We start from the raw sequence: 27,916 nt of genomic DNA on the forward strand, positions 1-27,916 counted from the left end.
TACGGACCGAACTGTCGCTGTCCGTACGTCCCAAGGCCAAACCCCTCAGCATCCTGTTCATCAAGGAGTCCCCCAAGGAAGTATTCTCAGTCTGACACTCTTTAATGTGGTGATGGCCGGCCCACAATCAGTAATTCCTCGCAAAGTGTCGTTTTCCGTGACGTCGCAGATGACGTCGCCCTTTGGACAGTAGGCTACCTCACGCACCTTGGGAGGGATGGACCTTTCACCCGAAAAGTGCGTCGAGCTCCCTTTCACGCACAAAGCTATGACCAATTTCCCTCTTTGGGTTGGTGCCAAGAAGCTTGCGCCGGTACGCTTCCACCGCTTCCTTGGCGCGGTAATCGACTCGGACTTGCGCTGGGCTCGCCACATTAAACACCTTGAAACTAAAGTGCAGCGATGGCTCCCCGCAATGCAACATCTTTCTGGCTCAGGATGGGGCTGTGATCAGCGTTCCCTGCTCGCAGTTCACGCGGCGTTGGTGAGGGCGACTGTGCTTTACAGCCTTTCTATTCTGCACAGGATATCAACATCACTAAATACCCTTCGGTCCCTGTTTGCTAGAAGCCTTCGTCGCTGCCTCGGAGTTACAAGAATGGCTGAAACACGGCAAGTACTGGCTGAAGCTGGTTAACTCCCGGTTGAGGTTCTACGTGAACGTGAAACGGCTCGGCACTTCCTACGTTTGCGTGCTCACATTCCCCGTCACCCGCTCCTCAGGAAAATTCCATACCGCCCTGAAAGCGACTTCTATCGAGTACCGCAGAGGTTATGCAAGACTCTCACTGGCTTCATAGCTAAGGCCATTACACCGCCGGAAGCCCCCTGGTCTCTGCCGGTACCGCCGACTTTAGTAAGCCTTCCAACATTCTGGAAAGAAGAGATCAGGTCCCCCCTCAAGTCCTCCGAGCCCAATTTCATGCTCTGGTAGACGAGAAGTTTTCTACCTTTACGGCAGCATGTACAGATGGCGCATCCCGAAACAACAAGACCGCCTAATTCGTCATTCGTCATACCATCCGAAGGCGTAGCGCAAGCACGACGCCTTTCACATCCAACCTCCTCAACTGCTGGGGAACTCTGTGCCATCCTTTTCTTTCTACAACACATCACTGATTTTACCCCGCAGGAATGGGCAGTCTTCACAGACTCCAAATCTGCACTTCAAGCTATTGAAAATTCCGGCATACGAGGCCCATCCGCACCCCTCGTCACAGATGTGTTAATGACTCACCACACTGTCTACGCAGCAGGCCACAGGCTAGTTCTCCAGTGGGTTCCAGCCCATTGTGGTGTCGTGGGGCACGAGCAGGCCGACAGCGCCGCAGAAGCAGCACTGTCGTAACGGAGCAGTATTACAGTGTACTCTGCTGAGAGGAGACCGCCGTTCCATTCTGCGACGCCTCGTGACACCCCTGGCTTCCCGCCAATAGACAACCGACATTCTCCCCCCATCTATGTTGAGCAGAGCTGATCCAATGCTCGCTTTACGTATGCCACTAAACACCTCTCGTCAAGATGCTGCATTAATTACCGAATGCGACTCCATGTGGCCCTTACAGCTCAGTGGTGTTACCACTTGAGACAAGTTGACTCTCCCACCTGCTGCCACTGTGGTGCTCTTGAGGATCTGGAGCACACATTCTTCTTCATTGCCCCCACTACCAACCTTCCCGAACTGCACTCTCCGAGTCCCTTAGTCAGCTGGACTCTCACCCCTTCTCCCTCTCGAAATTGCTTGGTCCCTGGCCCAATCCAGCCCAGCAGCGATCTGTGCTCAAAACTCTTTTGACATTTCTGGACACCATCAGACTTCGATCGTTATTGTGAAGGGGCTCCTTATTTTATTCCCCACATCCTTACCAGCAATGGCGTAGAGTATCGCCTCTGGCGATGAATCTCCCCACACTCCATCTCAAAATAAAGTTGTTGTTGTCACAGACAGGAACTTTAGAAAATGAAATTACATACATATCTAGTAATAGCATAGCTTGCTTATCACTAGTGCAATCACCAGTGCTGCCTGTGGCATTGTAAGTGCGTGCTGCAAGTGAAATCTGCAGGACGCTGGTCACCTTTATGACTTCTGGCCTGTGTGTGTCCACTTGTGACCCTGGCTGAGCTGTGCAGTACAGAGGTCGCACTTTAATGGCTACTCACCCGTGTGTGTCCGTTTGTGACGTGACAAGTTCGTGCTCCGGCTGAACACTGCTGGACAAAGATTGCACTTGTAGGGCTTCACACCTGTGTGCGCTCGCTTGTGACGTGAAAGGTTCGCTCTCTCGCTGAACGCTCTGGGACAGAGATTGCACCTGTATGGCTTCTCGCCCGTATGTGTTCGCTTGTGACATGACAGGCTTGTGCCATTATTGAACTCTGCAGGGCAGAGATTGCACTTGTATGCCATCTCTTCCACGTGCCTTCGCTTGTGATTCTGCAGCTTCTTGCTGTCGCTGAATGCCGCAGGACAGAGATTGCACTTGTACGGCTTTTCGCCCATGTGTTCCCGTTTGTGATTTGATAGGCTTGTGCTATGTCTGAACTCTGCAGGACAGAGATCGCATTTGTAGGGCTTCTCGCCTGTGTGCTTTCGCATGTGATGTGTAAGGTTCGATCCATTGCTGAACTTTGCTGGGCAGAGATGGCACTCGTAGGGCCTCTCACCTGTGTGTGTTCGCTTGTGATTCCGTAGCTTTGAGCTGTCCCTGAACTCTGCAGGACAGGTATCGCACTTGTATGGCTTTTCGCCCGTGTGGGTCAGCTTGTGACGTGACAGGCCTCTGCTATATCTGAACTCTGCAGGACAGAGATCACATTTGCAGGGTTTCTCGCCCGTGTGTCTTTGCTTGTGATGCCACAGTTTCGTGCTATCACTGAACACTGCAGGACAGAGATCGCACTTGTACGGCTTCTCGCCCGTGTGTGTTCGCCTGTGATTCCGCAGCTTCGTGTTATCGCTGAATGCTGCAGGACAGAGATCGCACTTGTATGGCTTCTCGCCCGTGTGTGTCAGCCTGTGACGTGACAGGCTTGTGCTCTGGCTAAACTCTGCAGAACAGAGATCGCACTTGTAGGGCTTCTCACCCGTGTGTATTCGCCTGTGTTTCCGCAGCTTCGTGCTCTCTCTGAACTCTGCAGGGCAGAGATCACACTTGTATGGCTTCTCGCCCGTATGTGTCAGCCTGTGACGTGACAGGCTTGTGCTCTGGCTAAACTCTGCAGAACAGAGATCGCACTTGTAGGGCTTCTCACCCGTGTGTGTTCGCCTGTGTTTCTGCAGCTTCGTGTTCTCTCTGAACTCTGCAGGGCAGAGATCACACTTGTATGGCTTCTCGCCCGTATGTGTCAGCCTGTGACGTGACAGGTTTGTGCTCTGGCTGAACTCTGCAGAACAGAGATCGCACTTGTAGGGCTTTTCACCTGTATGCGTTCGCCTGTGATATCGCAGCTTTGTGCTATCGCTGAAATGTGCTGGACAAATATCGCATTTGTATGCTTTCTTGAGGGTGTGTATCTGCCTGTGAGACCGCAGGCTCCTGCTCAGGCTGAACTCTGCAGTGCTGAGATCGCCGTTGCGTGACCTGGACACCCATACAAGTGCACATGCCCTGCACTTCTGCAACCCTTCTCCTGTGTGATGGTTTGTGTGCTCTCGCGGGGTTGACTGGTGATGGAATGTCTTGGAACATGCGTCACATGCAAATGTCTTCGTGTTGTCACTTTTCAGGTGAACTTTCAAGCCGACAATCTCGATGCATGTAGTTGAACAAACGTTGCACTTATACGACCTTTCTTTCTCCTGCCCTAATTTGCCTGCCTCTTGAGTCTCACTCTGCTCGAGAGATTGCTCCATGGGTCGACAGTTCGTAGTGACCAGTGCTGTGTTGTCGAATTGCAGTCCAGCTGTTGTTGCATCAACCTTGAACTGCGCATTTGAAGAAGTGGGACCTGAAGATGCTCGGTCACCAGTTCCTCTGGGCTGGTCCTGAACAGGGAGCATACCAGTTCTTTCTCTTGCTCCTGAAATACTAGCAAGAGTCAGACATCGAGAGTGCAGACATATTCTTGCTAATAAGAGTAACACTGACTTCTTTCCTTTTTTTCTATTCCTCAGTCTGACCAACAGAATCTAGATACAGAAAGGCTGCGCGCTCGTCGACTCGATGTAACAATTATGGGTCAGCCGACCAGGATTGAGTCTTCAACGGCCGCAGCCAATCACGAACAGGCTTTCAGCGATAGTGGCCGTAGAGGAGAACTGTCGTCTGTGAGCTGCGATTGAACGTCCCCGCGTACTAAATGGGAAAACTTGGAAATAAATTGCAAAACGGCCTCAATCTTTCTTAGAACTGATTTTCTGGAAGGCATGTTGCACTTTTTGTCTAAACATTTAGGTCTGCAGGTTCCAGGTGAGCTGCAATCATTCGCGCGTTCTTCAATTCGCAGAACGGCGAACTGCAGTAGCAGACGAATGCTGACTTATATGTGTCCACGTAGCGGAGGAGAGAGAGGAGATAATGCACAGGCTTTCTCTATCTAGGTGGGGTTGGTCTGACCCTGAGATAATTCAATGTAATGCAATTCAATGTAAACTTTCACATCACTGTCAAACCTGAATTAATGGAAGTGTTACAAGAGCCACTTCCTCCTCATGTGGTTTCTCTACCTTTATACTATGAATGGTACAGTTTTCACACTTTTCTGTTAAACCTGTCACGCTATGACTGTGAAAAAACAACAACAAAAACACCCAATTGTTAAAGGTGCACTAAAATGCAAAAAGATGTCCACTTCAAATTACATTACGCGCTACGTTAATTCCAGTCGCGTTGCCATAATTCAAAACTGTGATTCTGTTACGGAACTATAATCGAAATTATACCGGGCTCTTTCTTGCGTCGGTGCTAAGCAGGGAACGTCGTTTCGACTCATATATCGGTGTTTTCAAGTTCATGCTTGCCACGTCATGCAGATACATAGAGCACGATAGTGCACGTTGCCAAGTGAACTGGCATCACCGTCCAAAGGATACGAGGACAAACGTTGTCAGCGGAATATTTGTGAGAACTGCTGTGGGCTACAATTCAGTGAACCGGTATTGAAAAATGCAGCAGTATGCATCATGCTGCGCATATACGGAACACTATGGTCGGACCCGTTCCAAATCCTGTTACGGATTCATCAGCATTGCGATTTCTTTTTAACAGGTATAGGCAACTCAGCTCTGTTTCAGAGCTTTACGGTAAAGCAGGGCTAGAAACACTGGATCGTAGACGCAAGGCAGCTAGATTAAAAATTTTGTGCAATATGATCAATGAAAAAATTAACATTGACACAGACCGATATATAGAGTTATCTGCCAGGTGGCCAACACGTAGTATGCACAGGTATTACATCAAGCAACACAGTTGCAGAATTGATGCTTTTAAGTTTTCGTTTTTCCCTCGCACTATTACTGAGTGGAATAGCTTTCTGGATGATGTGGTCTCATCCGAATCAGTGGATCAATTTGTATCTAAACTTGTTTCTTTCAATGATTGTTGAATGCTTGAATTCTTCTGTTTCTTAAGTTGTACTGCTCCTACTTTGGCCTCACGATGGAGGCCAGTAGTATTTTTTTTTTAAATCCACATGGCCATGATAGGTAAGCACAAGCTTTTCCTGCTGTCTCATTGGGTGCTGTCAATCTTTGCCTCCTGTGGATTCCATTCGTTGCCGCCACAGACGGTTCTGTTTTCATTGTGTTTTTCTTCTAAACAGTAGCGCTGTGTGAACTAGTTTTGCTTGCATCACTCTAACTGAAACGCAGACTTTCATTTGAGAGCAAGGGGTTTTTGCATTTTAGTGCTTTTCTAACTGTGCATCTGACAGGGTGAGGCCACGCAAATTCAAATTTCTGAATTATTTTTTGTGAGTACTTCAGTGTGGGGAAATCGCCCAGCAATTCAAACATGTGAATATACGTGGATGTTTATTCGAGCGAGATATACCAACCTTTGCATCGGCTCTAGGGTTGCCATCTTTTCTCGACAACACGCGCCGAACACCGTGGAGGGGCGGGGGAACCGTCGCACTTTCCGTTTCGCTATCCCTAATTACGGATTCTACATTACGGGCTGTTACTATTAGGCCCTGCTACACCTCCCTCCATTTTTTTTTTTTTTGCCCTGTCTCTGACTGCATGCAATGGACTGTGAGAGACCCTATTAAATCCTATTCACTCGAAAGCTGAGAGCTTGGTGCAGAGTGAGTGTTCCTATACAGGGTGTCTAGCAAGCTGCAGCCATCAAATTCCCCGACTTTTCTAGGTTTTCCCTCATTCTTTCGAGCGAATTTGCTGACAAAAGAAGAAAAAAAAGAGAACTTGGTGCCTGCTCCTACGATTTGATACAGATCCCTCATAAAATGGACCATTTATTAAGTACTAGTGAGGCTATTCTACTTCTCTGCCTCAGAGCTTTTGTGTACTGGCGAACTGCTACTCAAGGTAACATCGCTGCAGCATCTCCATTCAACCACCGGTCGGCGCTGGCGACTTCGCTGCGCATCATCATTGCATTTGTCTGCGATTTTCCCTTAAAACTTCGGTTGCTTTTTCAACAACAATTTCTCACCGGCACTGTTTTGGTGCACGCATATAAATAAGCATTCTGGAACGAGCGATCCTCTCTGCCATTGCGCAACTGTGAAGGGGTGACAAGGCCAGGGGAGCTATTAAGCATCTCCGACAGAGCAACGAAGCGCTGCCTCCGACAGCTCTCTTTAAGAGCCTTTAGTTTGAACCCCACTTTATCTGAACAAGTCCTCCGCCCACTTCAGGTTCGAATTATTGGTACTGCACTCTATGAAGAATGTATAAAGAATTACAAATTTCCCTGGCAACAGCTTGCGCTCGCTTCATTTTGTACTTGATTTCAAACGTGATAAAAAAATCTTACGAGAAAGTCCACGTGTCTGAGCATTATGGGGTCAACGCCACCTATCTCAGGGGAGATTTTGGTGACTTCTGATTGAGATATGCTTCCGGAGAAATTGAATTTTCCCAACTGAACTCAGGAATTTGCTGAGTCAACTTCCCTGTTCTTAGAGAAACAGAAAGTGGATGTTGCGCTTGCCCCATTCTATCGCAAAACACATTCACTATGTACTACGATAGTAATAGACAGCAAAAATTGCAAAAATTTCATTCTGAGCAGAGCAAATGTCTGGCGGCGTTCAGATCTCTGAAACAGGCGATGAGAGGAGGCCATGTACCTGCCCTTTCACTTGCACTCTTCCCAGCTTATGCTGACAACGGCAGCGTGGTTGCAACAAACTTATCGGAAAAAAGAGCGAGAAGGAAACAGGAATGGGCGGGAGGCCCTTCTTCTTCCACAGCGTCTTCGATTAACTACACGCCGAACTGAGCTAGGCCAACAATGTGCGCATGTCGCAAAAACGGGTTTTGGAATTTTTTTATTGGTATTACCACCGTAGTAGGGAACGTATTGTATATGTAATAGGTTCAATATGATGTGCACTTTGTTTCTGTCAAAAACGTGTTGTTGACTCGACCAATATTGTGAACCAAATAAATATCATTTTTTTGCCAATTCGCTAAAAGTGCTCAGAGGTGTTTGCAAAATCTCCCCTGAAGTAAAAAGTGTTGACCCCATAGTGTTTAGATCAGTAGATTTTTTTATACAAGTTTGTATCGCACTATGCGAAAACCCTGTATACGTACGTAGCTACTCGTGTGGTTAAAGTCTGCAAAAGTTGCAATAATGCGAAATTGGACAAAGAATATCTGTGTCTATTTTGACTTCCTTTGAGGGTCTGCCATAGAAGAGAGCAAGTGCTGGAAGGCTGACACATGATGAACACAATACTGAAAAGAATTTCCGTTGCATCCCTTCTTTTGACAATATGGTGCCATTCAGTTTGGTGTTGACTAATATCCTTGTCACACGGGTAGTCTCTTCAATTACCATTGAAGCCAATGGCCAGTGAAAATATGCACAGCACCACCAATGGTATAAAGCGGCACGTTCTCAGAGAACACTGGATCCAAATCATGTGGGCAGGTTGGCAGGTTACACACCTGGTGGTGCCACACGCACGTTCAACGGCTGTTGGTTTCAATGATTATTGAAGACTGCCCACGTGACAGTCTGCGTATATAAATCCCCTCGACCATTTTGTATCACCTTCTGATGCAGAGTCATGGCTGTGTCCCATCTGGTCCTTCTCTGCCAAGATTTCATCGTTATAAGGCTCTGTTTTCACAACTGTCATTGGACGTTCATTCCAAGATTCCTCTTGAGGTTCCTCTTTAATGCGACACATCCCAAGTGATGCACCTGAAGTAAAACAAAAAGGGGAGAGAAGTGAGCCACATTGGAAGAATTCAAGTCATGTTACTGCTGCCCCTGTACCCTTTCTAAGCCTGGTTACATGCTCTATTACACCTAGAAAGCGTGCACCACGGCCCCTTAATGAAACTAATTGAAGCGTGGGAAAGTGCTGTTGGGTGAGAGGTCTTGGAAGGGTGAAAGGGGTACCGGAAAGGTGGGTTGGGAAAGCGTGAGAAAGGATAGGCACAGCCTGTCATCCTGAGCACACACAGCCTGACATGTCATCCTGCCTCAAACATTCTATACTCTACTTCAGTATGCGAATGATTTCAAATTAATGAAAGTGATCTCTTCAGTTTCCGACTGCTTACAGCTACAGGCAGATGTATCCAATATACTATCACGGTGCAGTGCTAACGGTCTCAAAATTAACAGCGCAAAGACTAAGGTTGTTTCGTTCACACGCAAGACAAATATCTCTGTGTTTCGATACTTCTCCGACATTGAAATATGTCGTGTTGACAGCATCGGAGATTTAGGAGTTATTTTTGATGCCAAGCTGCTATTTCATGAACATGTCACAGCGGTTCGTTCTTCCGCTCTTCGCACGCTGGGCCTCCTGTCATATACATGCAAGGAGTTTCAGACTCCTGCTGTCTTCGTTAAACTTTACAAGTCCTATGTTGTTCCCAGGCTTGAATATGCCTCTGTTGCTTGGAACGCACTTTCAGGTACTGATACAAAGCGTCTCGAGGCTGTACAAAAACTAGCGCTCCATGTCATACACAATGGCTTTTTACGGAAAAAGTTATTGTATGACTATGACACACTAGTGCAATATTTTCACCTTCACCCACTGGCCACACGTCGCTCTATCGCCAACGCCCTATTTCTGTACAAATGTGTCCATGCCCGTGTTGATTGGCCACTCCTGCTGCGCCTCCTAAACTTTTGTATTCCTCGCGCGGCTTTTCGTAGTCCACCAGTCTTCTACGTTAAACGCTTCTGCCCCAGCGATCCAATTACCCGATGTCAAATGCTTCTGAACTCGCTTCCCCCCACATGTGATATTTTCCACGCCTCCAGCACATCCCTTAAAAGCGACATTATTTCTTTCCTTCATCAGTGAATTTTCAATCGTGACTCTTTCCTTTGTTTTGTACCGTATATCGTCTCATTCCATCTTATAACTTATGTGCTGCGCGTAATCTATGTATTGTAGTTTTGTTGCTGATGTTTCATCGCGTGTACTGCGTGGTATATTTGTCTGTAAATATGTAAGTACGTATGCCTGTTATGTTTGTAATGTACCTCTGTTAGTATCCCACTGTATATATGTATTATATATATATGTCTGTACATAATTATTTGTGCGTTTATATCTGTATTGTATCCACTGTGAGTTATGTGTATTGTGTGCGCCAACACCATGGCCTTAGCGGCTGTTCTTGGGCACTAATAAAAATTATTATTATTATCATTATTATTATATCTTTTTGAGACTGCATGTCTGCCCTGTGTCTCTATGTGAACTTAGTAGAACTTTCTATCATGCGTCTCATTTCTCGGGTCAAAGCGGCATAACAAACTGGAGGAGCTTGTCCTGTCGGGAGTAGTGCGGAGCGCTGTCATCGCTGGTACCAGAATCTATGTGCCACAGAGTCATAATGCCACAGAGTGAGTAGCCCTCAGCACACCCCTCGAATTTCAACTTAGCTATACATATTGCGTACGAAAACATCAGTCGGCAAAACTAGGAGGTCTTTGCGGCTGTATGACACGAGAAAACTAGAACGCTAGAAAACTAGAGATCCCTTGTAGATATATGACACGAGACTACTAGGACGCCAGAATCTCAGGAAGTCTTTGTGGCTATATGACACGAAAGAACTAGGACACTAGAAAACCAGGGATTCTTTGTGGCTATAGTACGCGAGGCGACTAGGATACTAGAAAAATAAGAATCTGTTGTGGCTGTATGTCACGAGAAAACTAGAACGTTGGAAAACTAGGAATCCCTTCTAGATACAGTGGAACCTCGTTAGCGCGTACCCGCATAAGCCGTAGTTCCGGTTTAGAAGTAGTCATTCGGGTTCCCCGACCGAACACCCATTGAAGTCAATGCATTTCATGACCGCTTTACACGTAGCATTTCTTGACGCCTGTGTCGCTTATCGTGTACCATTTTCGTTGGTCTGTTCTTACGAAACCGGTCCTTGCGAACGCGGGGAAAAAAAAAAGCCTGTCGGATTCTAGAACACGCGGCGATTGTTTCCGTAATCTTCCCCATATCTCCCCTTTCTTATCTGTAATCTCCTCCTTTCTGGGAGAAAGAATGTCCGCTTAGGATCTTTCTTTCTTGGGACGCTGCCAGTAAGCGTACGTGTTGTGCGCAGAGCTCGGCGTTTCGGACCTTCGAAGCTCACTATCACAATTATCTGATAAGGCGTGAGATCGGGCCCTGCTACGAACTCTCGTGAAGGTCGACTTGGCGTATCGGTGAGTAGCGGGGCCCGATCTCACGCCTTATCAGATGATTGTGATAGTGAGCTTCGAAGGCACGAAACGGCGAGCTATGGTTGTGCGTCGCTTGTTCGTTCCTGCTGCAATATCGTACAATGGCCAAGCCTCGCGTTTTGAGCGTAAGGCACGTAAAGGAGAAGGTCGCGACATCAGCCGAATTGACGGACTACGACATTATCGCCGCTGTTGCTCCCGAAACGGCGTCCAACTCTGATGGTGACGAGGACGACGTGCCCTGCCGTGACGAGGACGACGTGCCCTGCCGTGCCGAGGCCGGCGCATCGCTCAACAAAAATCACGGATTTCTGCGTTTGAGCGTGAAGTAAAGATCGTGAATTGGTGGCTTCTATAACGGCATGCGTTTTTCGGGTTTCTCGTGACGATCAGTGACATAATTAGTAATTTTCGGTTATGACGTAGTACCGCTTTGCACGTACTTTTCCTGCGTCCCCGCCAGGTACGCGCTAACGAGGTTCCACTGTATATGACACGACACAACTAGGACACTAGAAAACTAGGAACCTTGTGGCTGTATGACACAAGACAACTCTGACGCTAGAAAACAATGAATCTTTTGTGGCTGTATGACACGAGACAGCTAGGACAATAGAAAGCTAGGAATCCTTTGTGGCTCTACGACACGAGACAACGAGGACGCTAGAAAACTATGTCAAAAGTGTTGGCAAAATCTCCCCCTGAGGCAAACATGTTGAGCTCATAATGTTCAGACAAAGAGATTTCCAAAATACAATTTTGTATTCCATTAGGTGAAATGTGCTGTATAGGTACGCAGTTACTTGTATGGGTTAGATCTTGCAAGAGTTCCATTAATGCGAAATTCGCTAAAGAATTTTCGCGTCCATTTTGCCACCTGTGAGACACTTGCACAGAAGAGAGTAAGTGCTGATGCATGCCTAACAGAAAACTAGAGGGCATTTCTGTTGCCTTCCCTTTCCTGGCCATACGACACCATTCAGCTCAGTGCTGGCTACCATCAAAATCAAATCAAATCAAATCAAAATATTTTTATTTTGAGCTTTAGATACACATGATAGGTGTGGGACAGCGAGGACAAAGCCTGTGCTGCTGTCCCGAACATGGTAGAACACAGCAATAAACGCACGTCTTGTGGGCCTACCGGGTTATAACCAGTTTGTAAACATAAACTATCATAACAAAAAAGAAAAAAAGAGAGAGAAAAAAATGTGATATCTGCATCAATTACACACAAAAATAACTTTGAGATACATACCACAAAAAAGGGGAGACACTATATATCTATATATATCTATATCGATTAATACACAAAAGGATAGAACAAGGCTGACATCGATCCTATCACATCTCCGACAAAATGAAGACCTTCAAGTGTTTTTTAAAAGCTGGGAAATTATTCATTTGTCTATATTGTAATGGGAGTGCGTTCCATAGCTTTGGACCTTTGTACCCCATTTTTTGTAGTCCAACGTTAGTCCTTTGTTGTGGCACTCTGAGATACATGTCATCTCTTCAACTGTAAGAGCAGGTAAAATACTCCAACTGAACCACGGAGGAAGTATGCTTTGAATAAACCGTACGGTGTATGAATAGTAGCACCTTGTATTTGAGTAACGTAAAAATGTCCATGACGGATAATACGGAGAATGCAAAGGAGATCGATTGTCCCGGTTCTATTCTCAGTATTACTCTCAAGGCGCGTTTCTGCAATACCAAAAGGGGTTGGAGAACACTCCGATAAGTTATGCCATAAATTTCCAATGCATAATGCAGATGAAAATGAACTAGTGCATAATAAATTTTAAGAAGAATATTAACAGGAAATAGTGACGCCACTTTCGAGAGCGCCTGAAGGCCTGCCAGCATTTTTCGTTACAAGGCATTTACATGGTGTTGCCATGTGAGGTGTTCATTTAGTGTCACCCCTAGAAACTTCACTGAGTGGACGCGAGAAAGTACATGGGAATCAAAGTGGACTTGTAGGTTTTCTAAATCTACTAACCTCTGAGCTGGGTGGAAGACCACATAATTTGATTTAGTGAAATTAGGTGTTCAAGGACAACCATAGTGATAGTTTGGATAGAATCCTATTTCACTAGATATCACTGTCACACAGGCAGTCTTCAATCACAACTGAAGCTAATGCTCATTGAAAATATGTGCGGCACATTGGACACGATTCATGCAACAAGCTGACAGGTCACACACATGGTGGCAATACACGCATGTTCAATGTTTCAGTCAGTTGTCAACAGTTTTCGCGCTCCTTTGCCCCTCTTCGGAATGTACCATCTTGCCCACGTTATTGCCTTGACTCAGTTTAATGGCTGTTGGTTGAAGACTGCCCATATGACAGCCTGGGTATAAATCCCTTTCAAACTTTTTGTATCACCTTGTGATGCAGAGCCACAGCTGTGCCCCATTTGGTTCTGATCTGTTAAGATTGCGACGTTATAAGGCTCTGTCTTCACTTCTGTGATTGGTTGTTCATTTGAAGGGTCCTCTCGAGGTTCTTCTTTAATACGACACATGCCAGGTGTCGCCCCTAAGGTACAACAAAAGAGGAAAAAGTGAGCAACGTTACATCGCAATGCTTCGAGTCATGTGACGACCAGCCCTGTACCCTTTCCGAACCTGGTTGTCAGGGTGCATACCAAACTGCAGTCTTCAAATTGCCTGACTTTTCCAGGTTTTCCCTGACTATTCAAGCAAATTACCTGACAGAAACAAAATGGAACTTGGTGCCTGCTCCAACTTTTTGATACAGATCAGTCATAAAACAGACCATTTATTATATGGCGGCTTCTGTCCTGAGGCAACTCCCTTCCTAGACCATTTATTAAGTACTAGTGAGGCTTTCCTACTTTTCTGCCTCAGAGCTTGTCGTACTGGCGATCTGCCTGTAACGGTAACGTTGCTGCGGCATCACCGTCCAACCACCGGTCGGCACTCGCGATTCACCGTGCATCATCATGGCACTACTCTGAGGTTCACCCCGACTTCAGCTGGTTTTTGGCCAAATTCCCTGACTTTTCCAGTCACATCAAAATTCCCTGACAATTCCCTGTTTTGCAGGTTGGTAGACACCCTGGTTGTGCTCTGTTGCGGGTAGGCCTGCTTCCACCGACGCCAAATAACACTTGAACCGAGGTCAAAGGTCCCTTAACTTAAATTCAGCACTTAGCTGCACTTCGCTGAAAGTTATTGTCGCTGAAATATTCATCGCATCACCGAGTAACATTCATAAAAAAATAATAAAGTGTTAACTTGAAGCTTTGGCAACCCTTAATCTCGGCTCAAGAGTTGGCCAGCGTTGGTGAAGGCTAGAGGCATGCGCTGCTTCCCATAACAAAAAGTCGCCACGGCATGAAGGCTGCGTGAGTTGAAGCATGGGAAAGGGCTATTGGATGAAAGGTTCCGGGTTTTGGAAGGGTGACGGGGTGACGGAAATGTGGGTATGGGAGCGGACAAGTACAGCCAGCGCAATTGTTTGAGACTCCACGTCCATCGCGTGTGTGTATGTGAACTTCCCAGATAAAAGATGAAAGTCACTGAAAAGGTTAGCCAGCTGTACCCACATCTCGATTCGTACAGCTCGAACCCACATCTTCTGGGTTACCGGTCCAGGGCTCTACCAATTGAGCTGAGCTAACACACCTCCCCAGTGACTTCCAAGGGTGCGTCATCTGAATGGACAATCTGAATGTGTGTATGAGTGAGCAAAACTGTAAGAGTGAAAGGAGGATGAGTGAGAGAGAGTGACTGGTTTGTCCCTTCAGATGACGCACCCTTGGAAGTCGCTGGGGAGGTGTGTTAGCTCAGCTCAATTGGTAGAGCCCTGGGCCTGTAATCCAGAAGATGTGGGTTCGAGTCCTAGAGCTGGCTAACCCTTTCAGTGACTTTCATCGTTAATATCTTAAGTAATTTGAGACTTTGTATGTATCTGTCCTTTCTATGTTGTTTCAGCCTCGGAGCATCAGTTCTCTCACGTTCAACTTCCTAGAATTCTTCGTTTCTTTATCGCACGCCTCACTTCTCAGGACAAAGCAGCTTACTAAGTGAAGGAGATTGTCGCGTCGGGAGCAGATCGGTGCGCCGTCGCTGTTGTCGTGGGTGCTAAAATATACGGTGTGCTGCCGCAGAGTGCATACCAGGGATGGGCATAAATACAATTATTGGGTATTTAAATATAAATACAAAATACTACATATTTTCATGATTTAAGTACTGCCTATAAATACCTTATGATGAAGGTAATTAAATACAAAATATAAGTACATTAAGACAGTATTTAAATACTGTAACTACTTCCATAAATACTTTGAGCCGTCCATGCACAATATTCTTTTAAATTAGTGTATAAATGGGGCCACCTGTGGATGCATGTCTGCTGCACACAATGGCCACATATTTCTTTATTTTTCCGTGATGCACTGTGATGATTTCAGCATCTTGCGTGGACCGACTTTCCATCGAACGGAAATGTCTCCTTGTGTCTTAGTAGCAGCGAGAGGGGTACTAGACAGGACGGACACGGGACAAGAACCGACGACGACTCAAAACCAGATAGCGAACTCGTTATTGCTTCTTCCACTTTCTCTATGTCGAAAAAAGTGTTCATTTGTCCATTGGCTGGTTTTGAGTTGAGTCGTCGTTGTCTGTTCTTGTCCCCTGTCTGTCCTGTCCCGACCCCCTCCCCCTTGCTGTCCTCGGACTCAAAGGTTTCTGTTTCTGTTCAATCGTATACACCAGTTTGCTTGCCTCCTCTACTTATGTTTGGCTTTCCATCTTCAGCGACGACAGTGAAAAACTCCCCATGAAAAACTGTCTGGTGCGCTGCAGCCATTGTCCTGAGTTCCCAGTGAATGACTGAGTAGGGTTCCCTTTAGACACCAGGCTTTGTCAAGTGATGCAAGAGGGTCACGAATCACATTTTTCCCAAATTGGTGTTCTCATTTCTGTCCCCGCTTCCAAGACTGAAGCAATAGGGGTGCCGACGCCCTCATTCGCACACTGTGCTGTTTTCTAGAAGGACGAAAATCCCAGAACACACGGGATGAGTGACATGTAGCCTCTAACCAAGATACCCTTCATCGCCGGAGGCTAACAATGTGAAACACGAGAGAAGCCCACAAATACGGGAGGAAGAGATGCGTGTATTTAAGTGTATTTTAAATATAAGTTCGCCTAAAACGGTATTTAAATATAAATACATTTTTCTTGCCTATATTTATATACATATTTTAAATACATGTATCTATATTTTAAATACAATGTATTTAAATACTGTCCATCCCTGGTGCATACACGGCTTACCCGTACGTATCTTGCACGCAAAACAAGGAATCCCTTGCGGCTATGTTACGTGTGATAGCCAGACATATGGCAATATCGTCAGAAATATTTCTCATTTCATAGGTACATCTGCGGAATCGTACTATGACATGTTACAAAGGAACAGTCTATTTTAACCCCATTTCTCCCTGAATTCCAATCATGTAATCCAGCTTTATCCGCATATCACCTTGGCAATTTTCATTAGTGGATGGTTATATGCAGGAAAACTGAAATAATAATGCCTACAGAAAACAACCACAGAAAGGAATTCACATTTTTGGTGGTAATATGCACATCCATTGGCAATCAACAACACAACTAAGGGAAGGGCAATGTCACGTGCCACGCACACTTCTATGCAAACACACAACGCAGTGCATCATCGAAGTGCATCATCGAAATGCATCGAAGTGCACCAGCGAAGGCGTCCACACCATCCATGCTCGTGACTGACTGGAGCAACTTGCTCCACGGATCAATTGCATGTGCAGAGTGTGTGTGGCCCAGTGATAGCCAGTAGTTAACTACATGTAGTTAAACTACCTGATTGTACTTAAAAAGTAGATATCAACTACTTGCAGAAATGTAGTAGGCAACTACTAGTTAAACTACTATTTCGAGTAGTTAACTACAGTAGTTAGGTTACTGCAGGCGCCAACTACTTACAATTTTGCCGCAAGCTTTACGGCACCAACTTTTGATGCCTACTTGTTTGATGAGAACGCAGGGGCAGAGCAATTGTGCCGTTCATGCATTCTAAATCTCCACTTTCATCACTGCTTGTGATTCACATTTAGGTGTCCAAGACCACTATAGAATGGGATTGGTGTTGACAGACGACGTTCAGTAGCTAGAGATGTAGTTAAAATGCATCGCAGTAGTTAAAGAAGTAGTTTTAAGTACCTCTCCTGAAAAGTAGTTGAACTACTAGTTAAACAACTCCATCACAGAGTAGTTAGTAGCTATAATTAGACTACCGTAGAAGTAGTTAGTGGCCATCACTGGTGTGGCCTAATGTGTTTACTATGGCAAAGTATGATATCACCTCCTGATGGATACTCGTTGCAGTGCTGTTGCTGTATCTGGGCCTCTTGTGGCAGGCATGCAGCATCGGGTGGTTCTGATTTTACTCTCAGGAGGTCACCACTGAACTCTGGAGAGAGCTGCATTTCCTGGGGTTGCGAGTCGGATGCACTGGAAAGTATATCTTGCCTCTTCCTTAATAAGCAGCTGGCAGCCCTTGTCTCCTGCAAATTATAAAGGAACATTTGGGTCGAGAAATAAACAAAAAATGTGTCAACAACAGTCGAATGCAGAGATAACACAAAAATGCTCAAAACTGTACAGATTTCGTTTCATTTATTATACCTTAAAGTGACCATAAAATTATATGCATTATACGTAAGTTATAATATATGTCATCTGCGTAATATACATGTAACGTGTTTGACATCAAATCATAACGCGTACGTTTGACATGAGTCGATCCAGAGCTTACCTCTTTGTCTTCTGCCAGTAGTAACGGTTGCATGCATAGGAACAGTATGTAGCTCTTTTGAAAAGCAAATGCAAATGGCAGCTGGTCATATAATACAAGTAACCAAGCAGTAACCAGCTAACCGTAGTCGTCATATCACCGTAACCGTAGTGCCATTTAGTCGTCTTCTCCGACTACGTGGCATTAAGAGGGCATACCAGCTCTCCGTCCCAATGTATTTCCTATGGAACAGATTTTATGCCTTTTCTCGGTAACCACAGAGGCAGATTTTGACGCGTGTGGTTTCACCATAAAGAGGAAGACGGGATGAACAGAATTATGTCATTACATTTCTCCTACATGTCGTATGTATTTTACGGCGACGTCACGAATGTGAAAAAATTTTTTTCTTCTCACAATTTTTCTCCTCCCTCTTTGGACAGGTTTTCATTAAACTTCTATAGCCATTTCAAAAAAAACTTTCCATTTACTTTCTCTCGAAATATTTTAGGAATCGATAGACACCAAATTTATATGTCTACCGCTTTTAGTTTTTATAAAAAAGCATGAAATCTGAGTACACAAGCACTCCGAATGAAAGCACGTCCCTCTGTGGCGCCATCGGGTGATGCACCATCCGCCGTGCAAGGGGTGCGCATGCGCATCATGGTGTTAGCTCGTATGGGGTGTGGAGGGCATGCTGGTTCCTGCATCCTCTTTCTCTCTCTCTCTTCTCATTACTTTCATGGCCCACTGACTTAGAGTATGGCCTTGGAGACCAGTACAAAAGGTTGCTTAGCTGCTCTTAAAGGGATTATGTCATGAGCCTGCCCCTCTGCACACGGTGCGCAGAGTCAGACGAGTTTGTTAGCTCCACATGAAACGTCAATTTGCCCAATTTTGCCAGTTCGGGTTTGTGCGGACTCTGTCAACTGTTTATGAATTATAATAAATCATAATTAAGTAGTAATCAAGGGGGCACGGCACTGCGCCAACAGCTCTGGCTAAAAGAATGCTGTTTTTCATACAGGTTGTGTTGCTATCGCTCTGTGAAATACCATGGATAAGTTATCAGGATGCAGCCCATTCTTGCACTACGGCAGATTTATCGCCATGGATAACTGCAGGGGACGACATTGGATTGTCAATTCCAAACCTCGTCGAATCAACCTTCAGCATCAGGCAACTCTTCGTGACGTCATCAAACGAGAACATTGAAAAGCGGCTGATCTACGACAGACCTCTGGGGCACGGCACTGCGCCAACAGCTCTGGCTAAAAGAATGCTGTTTTTTATACAGGTTAGTTACGATTACGTGGGATGCTTTCATAGTGATGATCTCTGGCTTTTGCGAGTGCCATGCCCCCGAAGGATTGGAAGATTGTTTTTTCAGCGTTTGTGTAACATGAAGTTCCTGTTGCTTCTGTCTGGGGACGTTGAAATTAATCCGGGACCTATCCCACCAAGAGAAATGAAAACCCGCTCAAGTGCAAATGACGACCAAATATCAGCTATGATGGAAGTCCTACAAAGGTTGGAAGATCGGCAGAGAGAGATGATGAATGAAATCAGGTGTGTACAACAGAAGCAGCAGGAAGCTGATATAAAACTAGATACGTTTTCGTCCAGAATTACGAGTCTCGAAGGTGAGGTCACAGTAGTTAAAAATATGGGAAAAAAGGTTGATAAGATAGAGGAAACTACTAGGATATTGCAAGAACGACTGAATAGCCTTGAAATGCAAAACGATGAACTAGAAAACAGGTTACGTAGGAATAACTTGCTGTTTCACGGAATCAATGATATGCCAAAAGAGACATGGAGTGAAACAGAGAAGAAAGTAATAGATCTTTGTGATAGACAGCTGGGTTCAAAGATCGAGTCTCTGAGTATTCAGAGGGCACACAGGCTAGGACGTTATCATCAGAATAAACAAAGACCAGTCATTGTTAATTTTTTAAACTACAAGGTGAAACAAGAAATTCTCTCTCTTTGTTACAAACTTAAATCAACCAATGTGTACATCCATGAGGACTACTCACGGGGAATAAGAACACAATGGCAGAAGTTGAGAGAGTTTGTGCGTAGCCGCGATATGCCTTTCAAAATAAAATATAATAAGCTTTTCGTCGAAGGGAAAGTTTGGCAGTACGACCCAATCTCACAATCAATAAGATGTTGTGGGACGAGTGATGAAGCTAGACGTGATACAGTAGCTTGACACGTGCCCTCTCTTACGTATGACTCTATGTGTAAAGAATAGGGAATAATTAGTATGAACATACGTAGCATTGTAAAAAAGGTAACCTTGTTTGAACATATATTACTTTCATATAGTCCACAAATTGTAGCTTTGACAGAAACCTGGCTCCATGAAGGTATTGCTGATGAGGAAATTATACCACCTGATTACAAAATATACCGTAATGACCGTATACACTCTCGTGGTGGTGGAGTAGCCCTTGTGTGTAAGAATGCCATGTGTTGCACATTGTTACCTGGCCCATTTCCCCCAGAAACAGTATGGTGCAAAATTAAGATTGGTGAATCAATTATTACCATAGGCGTCATTTATAGGCCTCCGAAGTCAGAGGAGTTTTTAATCAAGGTGCAGGATTATATGTTCGAGCATGTGAATTTTAAACAAAATATTATGCTGTTGGGTGATTTCAACTTAACGCATATCAATTGGGGTACGCTCGAAACCAGCGGACCAGAAAGACACGAGTCGGATGTATTATTACAAATAGCATTTCAGTATAACCTCGATCAAAAGGTTAATGAGCCAACGAGATATGGAACTGCGGTCTCAGTACTAGACCTTGTATTGGTATCAGCTTCACTTAGGAACATAGAAGTTACTGTGCAAGATGGCCTGTCTGACCACAAAATGGTCCTTCTTAAGTACTTGGAGAGTTTAACACTTAGCAAAAAACCGGTTGTTAAAAGACTAGTGAAAAGCTATAAGGATGCAAATGACAATTGTGTGCTATTGTATTTAGAAAATGTCCTTCAGGAATTGTATGCTTGTATGAATACCCTTCATGTGAATGATGTATGGCTTTTATTTAAAAATGCTGTGTCTTATTGCCTGGAAAAGTATATCCCATGCAGGACTAAAATAATTCGAAAATGGAATCCCTGGGTGACTCGTGAAATAATTCACTTAAAAAGACGACTTAAGTGCCAACGCCACGCTGGTCACACTGCTGCATTTAATGCCAACAAGGCAGTATTGAAGACGAAGTTACAGGAAGCAAAGCGTAGTTATTGTTCAACTACTTTGGAAACTTTTATGAGGACAAACCCACGAAAATTTTGGAATTTCTTTAAAGAATCAAATAAGTCAATTGAGAAAATACGTCATAATGGCAAGTTGATATCGGAGCCGTCGCAAGTTGCTAGTGCTTTTAATGTATACTTCGAATTGGTCTTCGAAATACATCAAGAAGCATTGTCCACATTAGCAGTAGATAATAGAGGGAGTGAAGTTGGCTTGTCTAGGGAAGGAATTTGGACTTACTCCTGAAATTAGATGTTAAGAAGTCATCTGGACCGGATTCAGTACCAAATGAATTCTCGCGTAGGTATGCCGATATCAACTCCTATTTCCTTTTTGCCATATATGAAAAATCACTTTCGGAGTGTAATTTACCAGATGACTGGAGGAGAGCAAAAGTAATTCCTGTACATAAATCTGGGGACATGGAAGACATAAGAAACTACAGACCTATATCACTGACGAGTCAATCATGTAAGCTACTTGAGCACATAATTAGCAATTATATAACTGATTACCTTGAAGGCTTAGGATTCTTTTGCATGAACCAACACGGCTTCAGGAAGGGAGTGTCCACAACCACACAGCTAATCGAAGCTATTCATGACTTTACTAGCGCTATCAACCAGGGGCTTCAGGTCGATGTAATATGCCTTGATTTCTGCAAAGCATTTGATAAAATACCACATCAAAAACTGATTCAGAAACTGATACGTACTGGAATAAATCCGCGCATAATTCACTGGCTAACAGCGTATCTGTCACGAAGAACGCAACATGTAGATCTGCAGACAGGTTTATCTGATGATATGCAAGTCAAATCAGGAGTCCCCCAGGGATCAGTTTTGGGTCCTCTCTTATTTTTAATTTATATTAATGATATTGAATCTTGTGTTAATGGTCCTGTTACTATTAGATTATTCGCAGATGATTGTTTAATATATTGCCCTATCAGAAACGTTGCTGATCAAAAATTGCTTGCTGGATGTTTAGAGAATATATCGAAATGGTGTGGCGACTGGGGAATGCACATTAACTGTCGGAAAACTGTTTTCTCTCAGCTAACAAACAAAAAATCTACAGCAGAGTTTGAATATTGTATCCAGGGGCATAAATTAATTAGAGTTGACTCATTTAAATATTTGGGTATTAATGTGGCATGTAATTTACAGTGGGACAAACATGTCAGTGAAATATGTTTGAAGGCTAGGAACCGTCTTTGGTTACTCAAAAGAAAACTGAAGTACAGTTCGAGAGATGTGAAACTGACTGCATACAAAACACTGATCCGTCCTCTGTTGGAATATGGTAGTATAGTATGGGACCCATACAAAAAGAATCTTACGGCCCAAATAGAAAAAGTTCAAAGGTTGGCAGCCCGTTTTATAATGTCCAACTTTAGGCGAACTGACTCTGTATCTAATATGTTACAAGCCTTGCAATTAGAAAGCCTAAAAAGCAGACGTAGGTTAGCTAAATTAAAGTTGTTCTTTCTGCTATATCATAATAAACTAAAGCTCAATAGCCAGATATGCTTAGAATATTTGTCATCGCGGTCCTTACGTGCACGACATAGTAAGGCTGTGAAACCATACGAAGCAAGGGTAGACTTGTTCAAATATTAATATTTCCCACACACAATCACAATCTGGAATGCATTACCTGAACATATAATATCTGTGCAAAATGAATCTGCCTTTATTGAAGCCCTGAGCAATACTGATTTAATATAATGTTATGCTAATGTTAGCGCTACTATGCATTGTGGTTCCCCGATGAGATTATTTGGTTTGTTAGTTCTTTTGTTTATGATTAGTGTTATGATTGGTGATTGTGGTAGTGTTGAACCCCCTGTAACGGTCCCACTTGGGACTAACAGTATTCGAAAATAAATAAATAAATAAGTTAGAACCGGGTCCTAGGTTAGTCTTCAGAGGTTAGGTTAGTTTAGGCGTGTTTGTGAGAGTCCACAGTCCTCAGTCCATCGCATCGTCGTCATCACATTATAACTGGATATTCCGAAATCCTAAGCTATTATAGGAAGAAAAGTAATTGATTACAGTACAAACATGAGTAAGAAACATCTACTCTGTGTCCTTTTGTGTTTTGTCGAATCGTTCCTCTTGGCGTCCAGGAAAAAAAAAGTGTGTGTTGGGAATATCGCGACTCCCGCTGCGAGGCCTCGCCGCTCGACCTTTCCATATCTTCCTTGGTTGGTTTCCTGTGTGTCGCCCCGAAGCCTTTATCGCCCTTCACCTCCTTTGTACGGTCTTGCAAGCTGGCACACCAAGCCGAGAAGAAAGGGAGTCCCGTGTCACTGGGGTTTGTCTACTGATATCATTTTTCTGAGCCGGTGTAATGTGAAAGAAAAAGAAGGGGGAACATGGGGGAAAGGAGTCTTTCACAAATTTTTTTTTTTATTGCGTGTTAGCGCCGCGAAGCAACTGTGGCTATGAGCGGCGTACAGACGTGGACTGACGGAGAGAGGACAGCAGGAAGGAGTGGGGGACAGGGGGATTAGTATGCGTGCTGGGCCGACTTCAGGGGGAACTGTGCCGACATTCGTCTGGAAAGTCTTCGGAAAACCCAGGGAAAACCTCAGACAGCACAGCCGGCGGTAGGATTCGAACCCACCACCTCCCAGTCTACAGCACGACCTTGGTTACCACCAACGAGCGGACGCCTTAGCACACTCGGCCATGCCGCTGGTCTCTTTCAAATATCTTACTGAAGTTTCTGGGTAACAATAAGAAGTCTATTCTGCAACGAAAATTCGGAAAGTATTTTGCACCAACGCCTTATAAATTAATTCAAATATTTGATAATGCTTACTTACCAGAAATATATATACCAAAATGTCATTTTGCATGAATAAAAGAGTTATTATCGAAGTAAATTGCATGTAAGCGAGTGCAGCAAAAAAAAAAAAAGAAGTAAAGGGAATACTGTTTCGAGCACTAGGTTTTCCTGACTGGCATTGTAAGCGCTGTGTGTTTATAGCCTAATTTACAGCCGCTGGTACATCCAGTTGAGAGCCTCCGAGATACAGACGAGGACATCTTGGGCGAGCTTTGATAGCATATGAAGTTACCTTTCCTTGGCCATTTCCTGATTTCTTAATTGGCAATCGCCTCGTGCTCAAACTCACTGCTGGCAACATTCGTTTATAATACCATCTGTGTGTGTACTGCCCATATTGCCATCCATACTATCCGATCACACTCGTACGTCGGCATACTGTAAGTATGCACTAGTAAAACAATACCCAGAGCAACTAAAAATTTCATAATCAGTCAGTACAGACGCCAGTGACTCGTGAAAACAATAATTGTAGCATAAATATATAACAACAAAATAAAAATAACAAAGTACTCATATAGCAATAGGAGACAAGCAAAAAAGACGTGAATGTCTGGAATCGAACTGCGGACCTTTCGTGGCAAAGTCCGACACTTTACCTGTCGACAAACGGTGCAGAGGGTGCAGGCCACCTTAAACACGCGACGTCAACCATGCACAATTGGGATTATTTCAGAGTCAGAGGCGAACGGCATGATAAGGACGGCGAGCATCCCACCATCTAGAATCGGAAAAATTATGAATCGGAGTTGCTCCCCGACTGGTATGGCCTCTTATATGATTGAAGTGATTGAACAGGGTGTCTACTAAACTGTAGCCTTCAAATTCCCTGACTTTTCCAGGTTTTCGTAGACTATTTCAAGCGAATTCCCTGACGAAAACGAAAGGGAACTTGGTGCCTGCTGCTACGTTTTGATACATATCCCTCATAAAACAGATCATTTATTGAGGAAGTAGTAAGACTGCCCTACTTTTGTGACCACTGAACAGCCAACCACTCATCACCACTCGCCATTCATTGCACATTCTGACGGCACTTATTTGCGATTTTCCCCGACTTCAACTGCCTTTTTCACAAATTCCCTGACAATCCCATGACTTTTCCAGTCACATCAAAATTCCCTGAGAATTCCCTGTTTTCCAGGTTTTCCAGGTTGGTAGACACCCTGTTGAATAGCCATTAAATGGATTGAAGCACTGACTCACTGTCCCCAGGGGAGTGATCTGTGTTCAGTTCCTGTGTGTGTACATTGGTTCCAGTTCAGTCAGGAGAGGTGCCAGAAAGGTTCTTGATGGCACTTGTATCCATTGTCTCCTCTGAAGAAAGAAATGTGATACTTTTATTAGAAAAATGCTTCCTAGTTTGAGCACCTGACGTTTGGACGATATAAAGGCTGATGACTACAGCCAGGGTGTTCACGCAAAATGCTTATTTTCAGAATCCACTGCAGCATATGTATGTCATAACTAGAGCCCAGATTTTTAGGCACAAAAAAAAAGCGAGTTTCAGGCGCCTACAAGAGGTGCTAAAAATCACGATTTAGGCACTGAAAATGGCATTATAGGCGCTATAAATTGTTGAGTTTTTTCATCTGTAGCACTGAAAGCGCCAAAAGAAAGTGAATAGATCAGTTCTACCAGTGGGAATAATACTGTAAATGGGGGTTGTGACTGTCTTTTCTGATTTTTTGCTGCACGAAATGCAAAACTGATTTATCCTGCTATAATGAAAGAAATCAATTTCCATCATGATCGTACTTTGGTCAAAACACGACGCTTGTAGCCACTGCCACTGGTTCCACGACACTTCTCGGAAGGACTTGTCGCGGGCAGCATACACTAGTGATATGCGAGCATTGGAAGCTTTGGTGTGACGCTAAACTTACTTAGTCCTCGACCTTTTTAAGCTTCGCCTCCTGGATTTCATTTTTACCGTTACCAGGGTACCAGTAAGGGTCGCAATAGCAACAAATATGGGGGATCAATTCTGCTCACACCGGATGTGTGTGTCACCTTCTCTTGTGTTACTATGGTCCTGACAGCCCATAAGGAAGGGAGCTTGCTAATTTTGCGAAACTACAGTGATGGCCACTAACTACTTCTACAGTAGTTTGAATATAACTACTAACTACTTTGTGATAAAGTAGTTTAACTAGTAGTTGAACTACTTTTTGGGGGAGTAGTTTAAATTACTTCTTGGTCCATGTCTAATTTAGGTCCGCCACTCGATTTGAACCTTGAAATCTACATACCTGGATGTAATTATGCAAGGTGCATCGTAATCTGTAATTAATATGCGGCGCTCGGTTCCACAAATTTCTCCAGAGATCAGTTTCTCTGGGAAAGTTTCGGCAGCGGCAACCATGTCATCTCCATGCGCCCCTTTGTTTACCTATAACAGCTTACGCACACTTTGCACCCTTCCCAGCATGCCTTTCGCCTGTTCCCTCTCGCTCGTTGCTCGCTAGATCTCGACGGGTATCATTTGTGGTACTCCTACGCATCAGCCATAGAGCTTGGTTTTCCTCACTACACGAAGTGTGGTGAGGTTAGTTTAGGACATATTACACGCGGGGGTGTCCGGGGAGAGGCGGTAGCCCCCCCCGCAGTTGTTCGAGACTGTACTGGCAGAAGACAGTGCAAATTTTGGCGCGGAGCAATTGCGTGAGGAGGAGGCCGACTGTCGTCCGATAGCGGAGTTGCTGTGCATCTCAGCAACGAACAGGCGAAAGGCATGCTGGGAAGAGTGCGAGGTGTGCGTAAGATGTCATGGTAAACAATGGGCGCATGGAGATGACATGGTTGCCGCTGCCAAAACTTTCAGTGAATCACAGGTCTCTAGAGGAATTTGTGGAACCGAGCATCGCATATTAATTGGCACATGCAGCGCCATCTAGCAAGTGGTTGCCACGTAATCCTAATCCTCCCATATGATTCATCCACCCACGTGCGTGCCTGACAGATTTATAAGCCTGCGGTTTAGTTGGTTTACTTCATCGGGAAGTCGTCCAAGATGGACGAAACGAGTGAAAGCACACAGAGTGTGGTTTTATCACCGGGAAAGCTTTGGGAAGGCGCAAAATTTGCATCATTTTGTGACCTCCAAGCTGCAGTGAATGACTATGAGGCATCAAAAAGCGTGCAGCTGTGGATTTCTTCCTCCCGGACAATAGAAGGTATGTGAGATAACACCACATCCTTGCATTGCTTTTAGTGCGACAAGTTGTAACTGACAGCAAATATTTAGGTTGTAGAAAGAAGGGCCTGACACGGCCAGTGAAGGAAGAGCTGAAATACGGGGAGATGGATTACGCGTGTCTCAGCGGCGGAAGACAATATGAATCTAAATCAACCGAAGAACGCCTTAGACAAAAGTAAGCTGCCCGCATTCTGCCAGTTGTGTTGTAAGAGTTTGCTATGTACAGTACTAACAGCACGACACTCGCACGGAATACAGGACGTATAAGGTGGGGTGCCCCGCAATAATGCAGCCTCATAGGTCCCCGTCGATATAGCGACACAGGAGAAAATCGACGACCCCCTCGATATAGCCAGCTGACTGCGGTCGACGGGCCCCGTCGATATCATAATTGCCTTTCTGAAAATGCGCAAAAAGTTGGAACCCTCCTTTTGTGACACAGCATTTAATAATATCCAAGGGGGAATTCTGCAGACTAAACTCACGCTGCTAGACAGAAACTCACTGTTTTCTGAGTTCTTTGTTTTTCTGTGAGCATGGGATATGTCTCGCTTCTTGAGGTTCTTCTCTAATTATTTATATTAATATTAATAATCGGGGTACTTTTACACGTAACGCCAGTCAGAGGCTTCTTCTAAGTGACAGTTACTTTGCCATTACTAGAAGCGTGCCAAAAACTTTAAAGTTTATATCGAACCTGTTTACATCTTTACTTACCGTATGCATGGACGCCGCCATGGAAGAAAGGAGGAAAGAATCATGCCCATGACAATGCCGATGTCACGATACACGAGTAGAAGTGCAGAAAGAGATCAAATATAACGGTATGTCTAAGAACAATACCATCGCGGTATCTGGAACTCATTTTGAAGGACTCAGTTCCTGATGTCACTGAACTCGTGTTAATT

At 44.5% G+C, this 27,916-nt stretch overlaps 1 protein-coding gene across 7 annotated transcripts; it reads right to left on the bottom strand.

The window, feature by feature from the left end:
• Positions 1–1,821: 1,821 nt before the first annotated feature.
• LOC135374215 (zinc finger protein 883-like) lies at positions 1,822–27,754 on the bottom strand. Of its 7 annotated transcripts, none has more exons than XM_064607212.1 (8): positions 27,726–27,754; positions 25,016–25,126; positions 24,409–24,530; positions 21,469–21,611; positions 17,239–17,440; positions 13,249–13,401; positions 8,190–8,342; positions 1,822–4,023 (listed from the first exon to the last, which is right to left on the bottom strand). In XM_064607212.1, the coding sequence occupies exons 5-8, from the start codon at positions 17,360–17,362 to the stop codon at positions 2,156–2,158; spliced, it is 2,298 nt and encodes a 765-aa protein (XP_064463282.1). In that variant the 5' UTR covers positions 17,363–17,440; positions 21,469–21,611; positions 24,409–24,530; positions 25,016–25,126; positions 27,726–27,754; the 3' UTR covers positions 1,822–2,155. The 7 variants fall into 7 exon arrangements, with proteins under 7 accessions (XP_064463282.1, XP_064463285.1, XP_064463286.1 ...); XM_064607215.1 differs by having other exon boundaries at positions 25,012–25,126; XM_064607216.1 differs by lacking the exon at positions 24,409–24,530.
• Between the last annotated feature and the right edge of the window lie 162 nt (positions 27,755–27,916).

The sequence above is a fragment of the Ornithodoros turicata genome, unplaced genomic scaffold (genome assembly GCF_037126465.1).
Source record: "Ornithodoros turicata isolate Travis unplaced genomic scaffold, ASM3712646v1 Chromosome48, whole genome shotgun sequence".
In the NCBI taxonomy this organism is placed as follows: Eukaryota; Metazoa; Arthropoda; class Arachnida; order Ixodida; family Argasidae; genus Ornithodoros; species Ornithodoros turicata.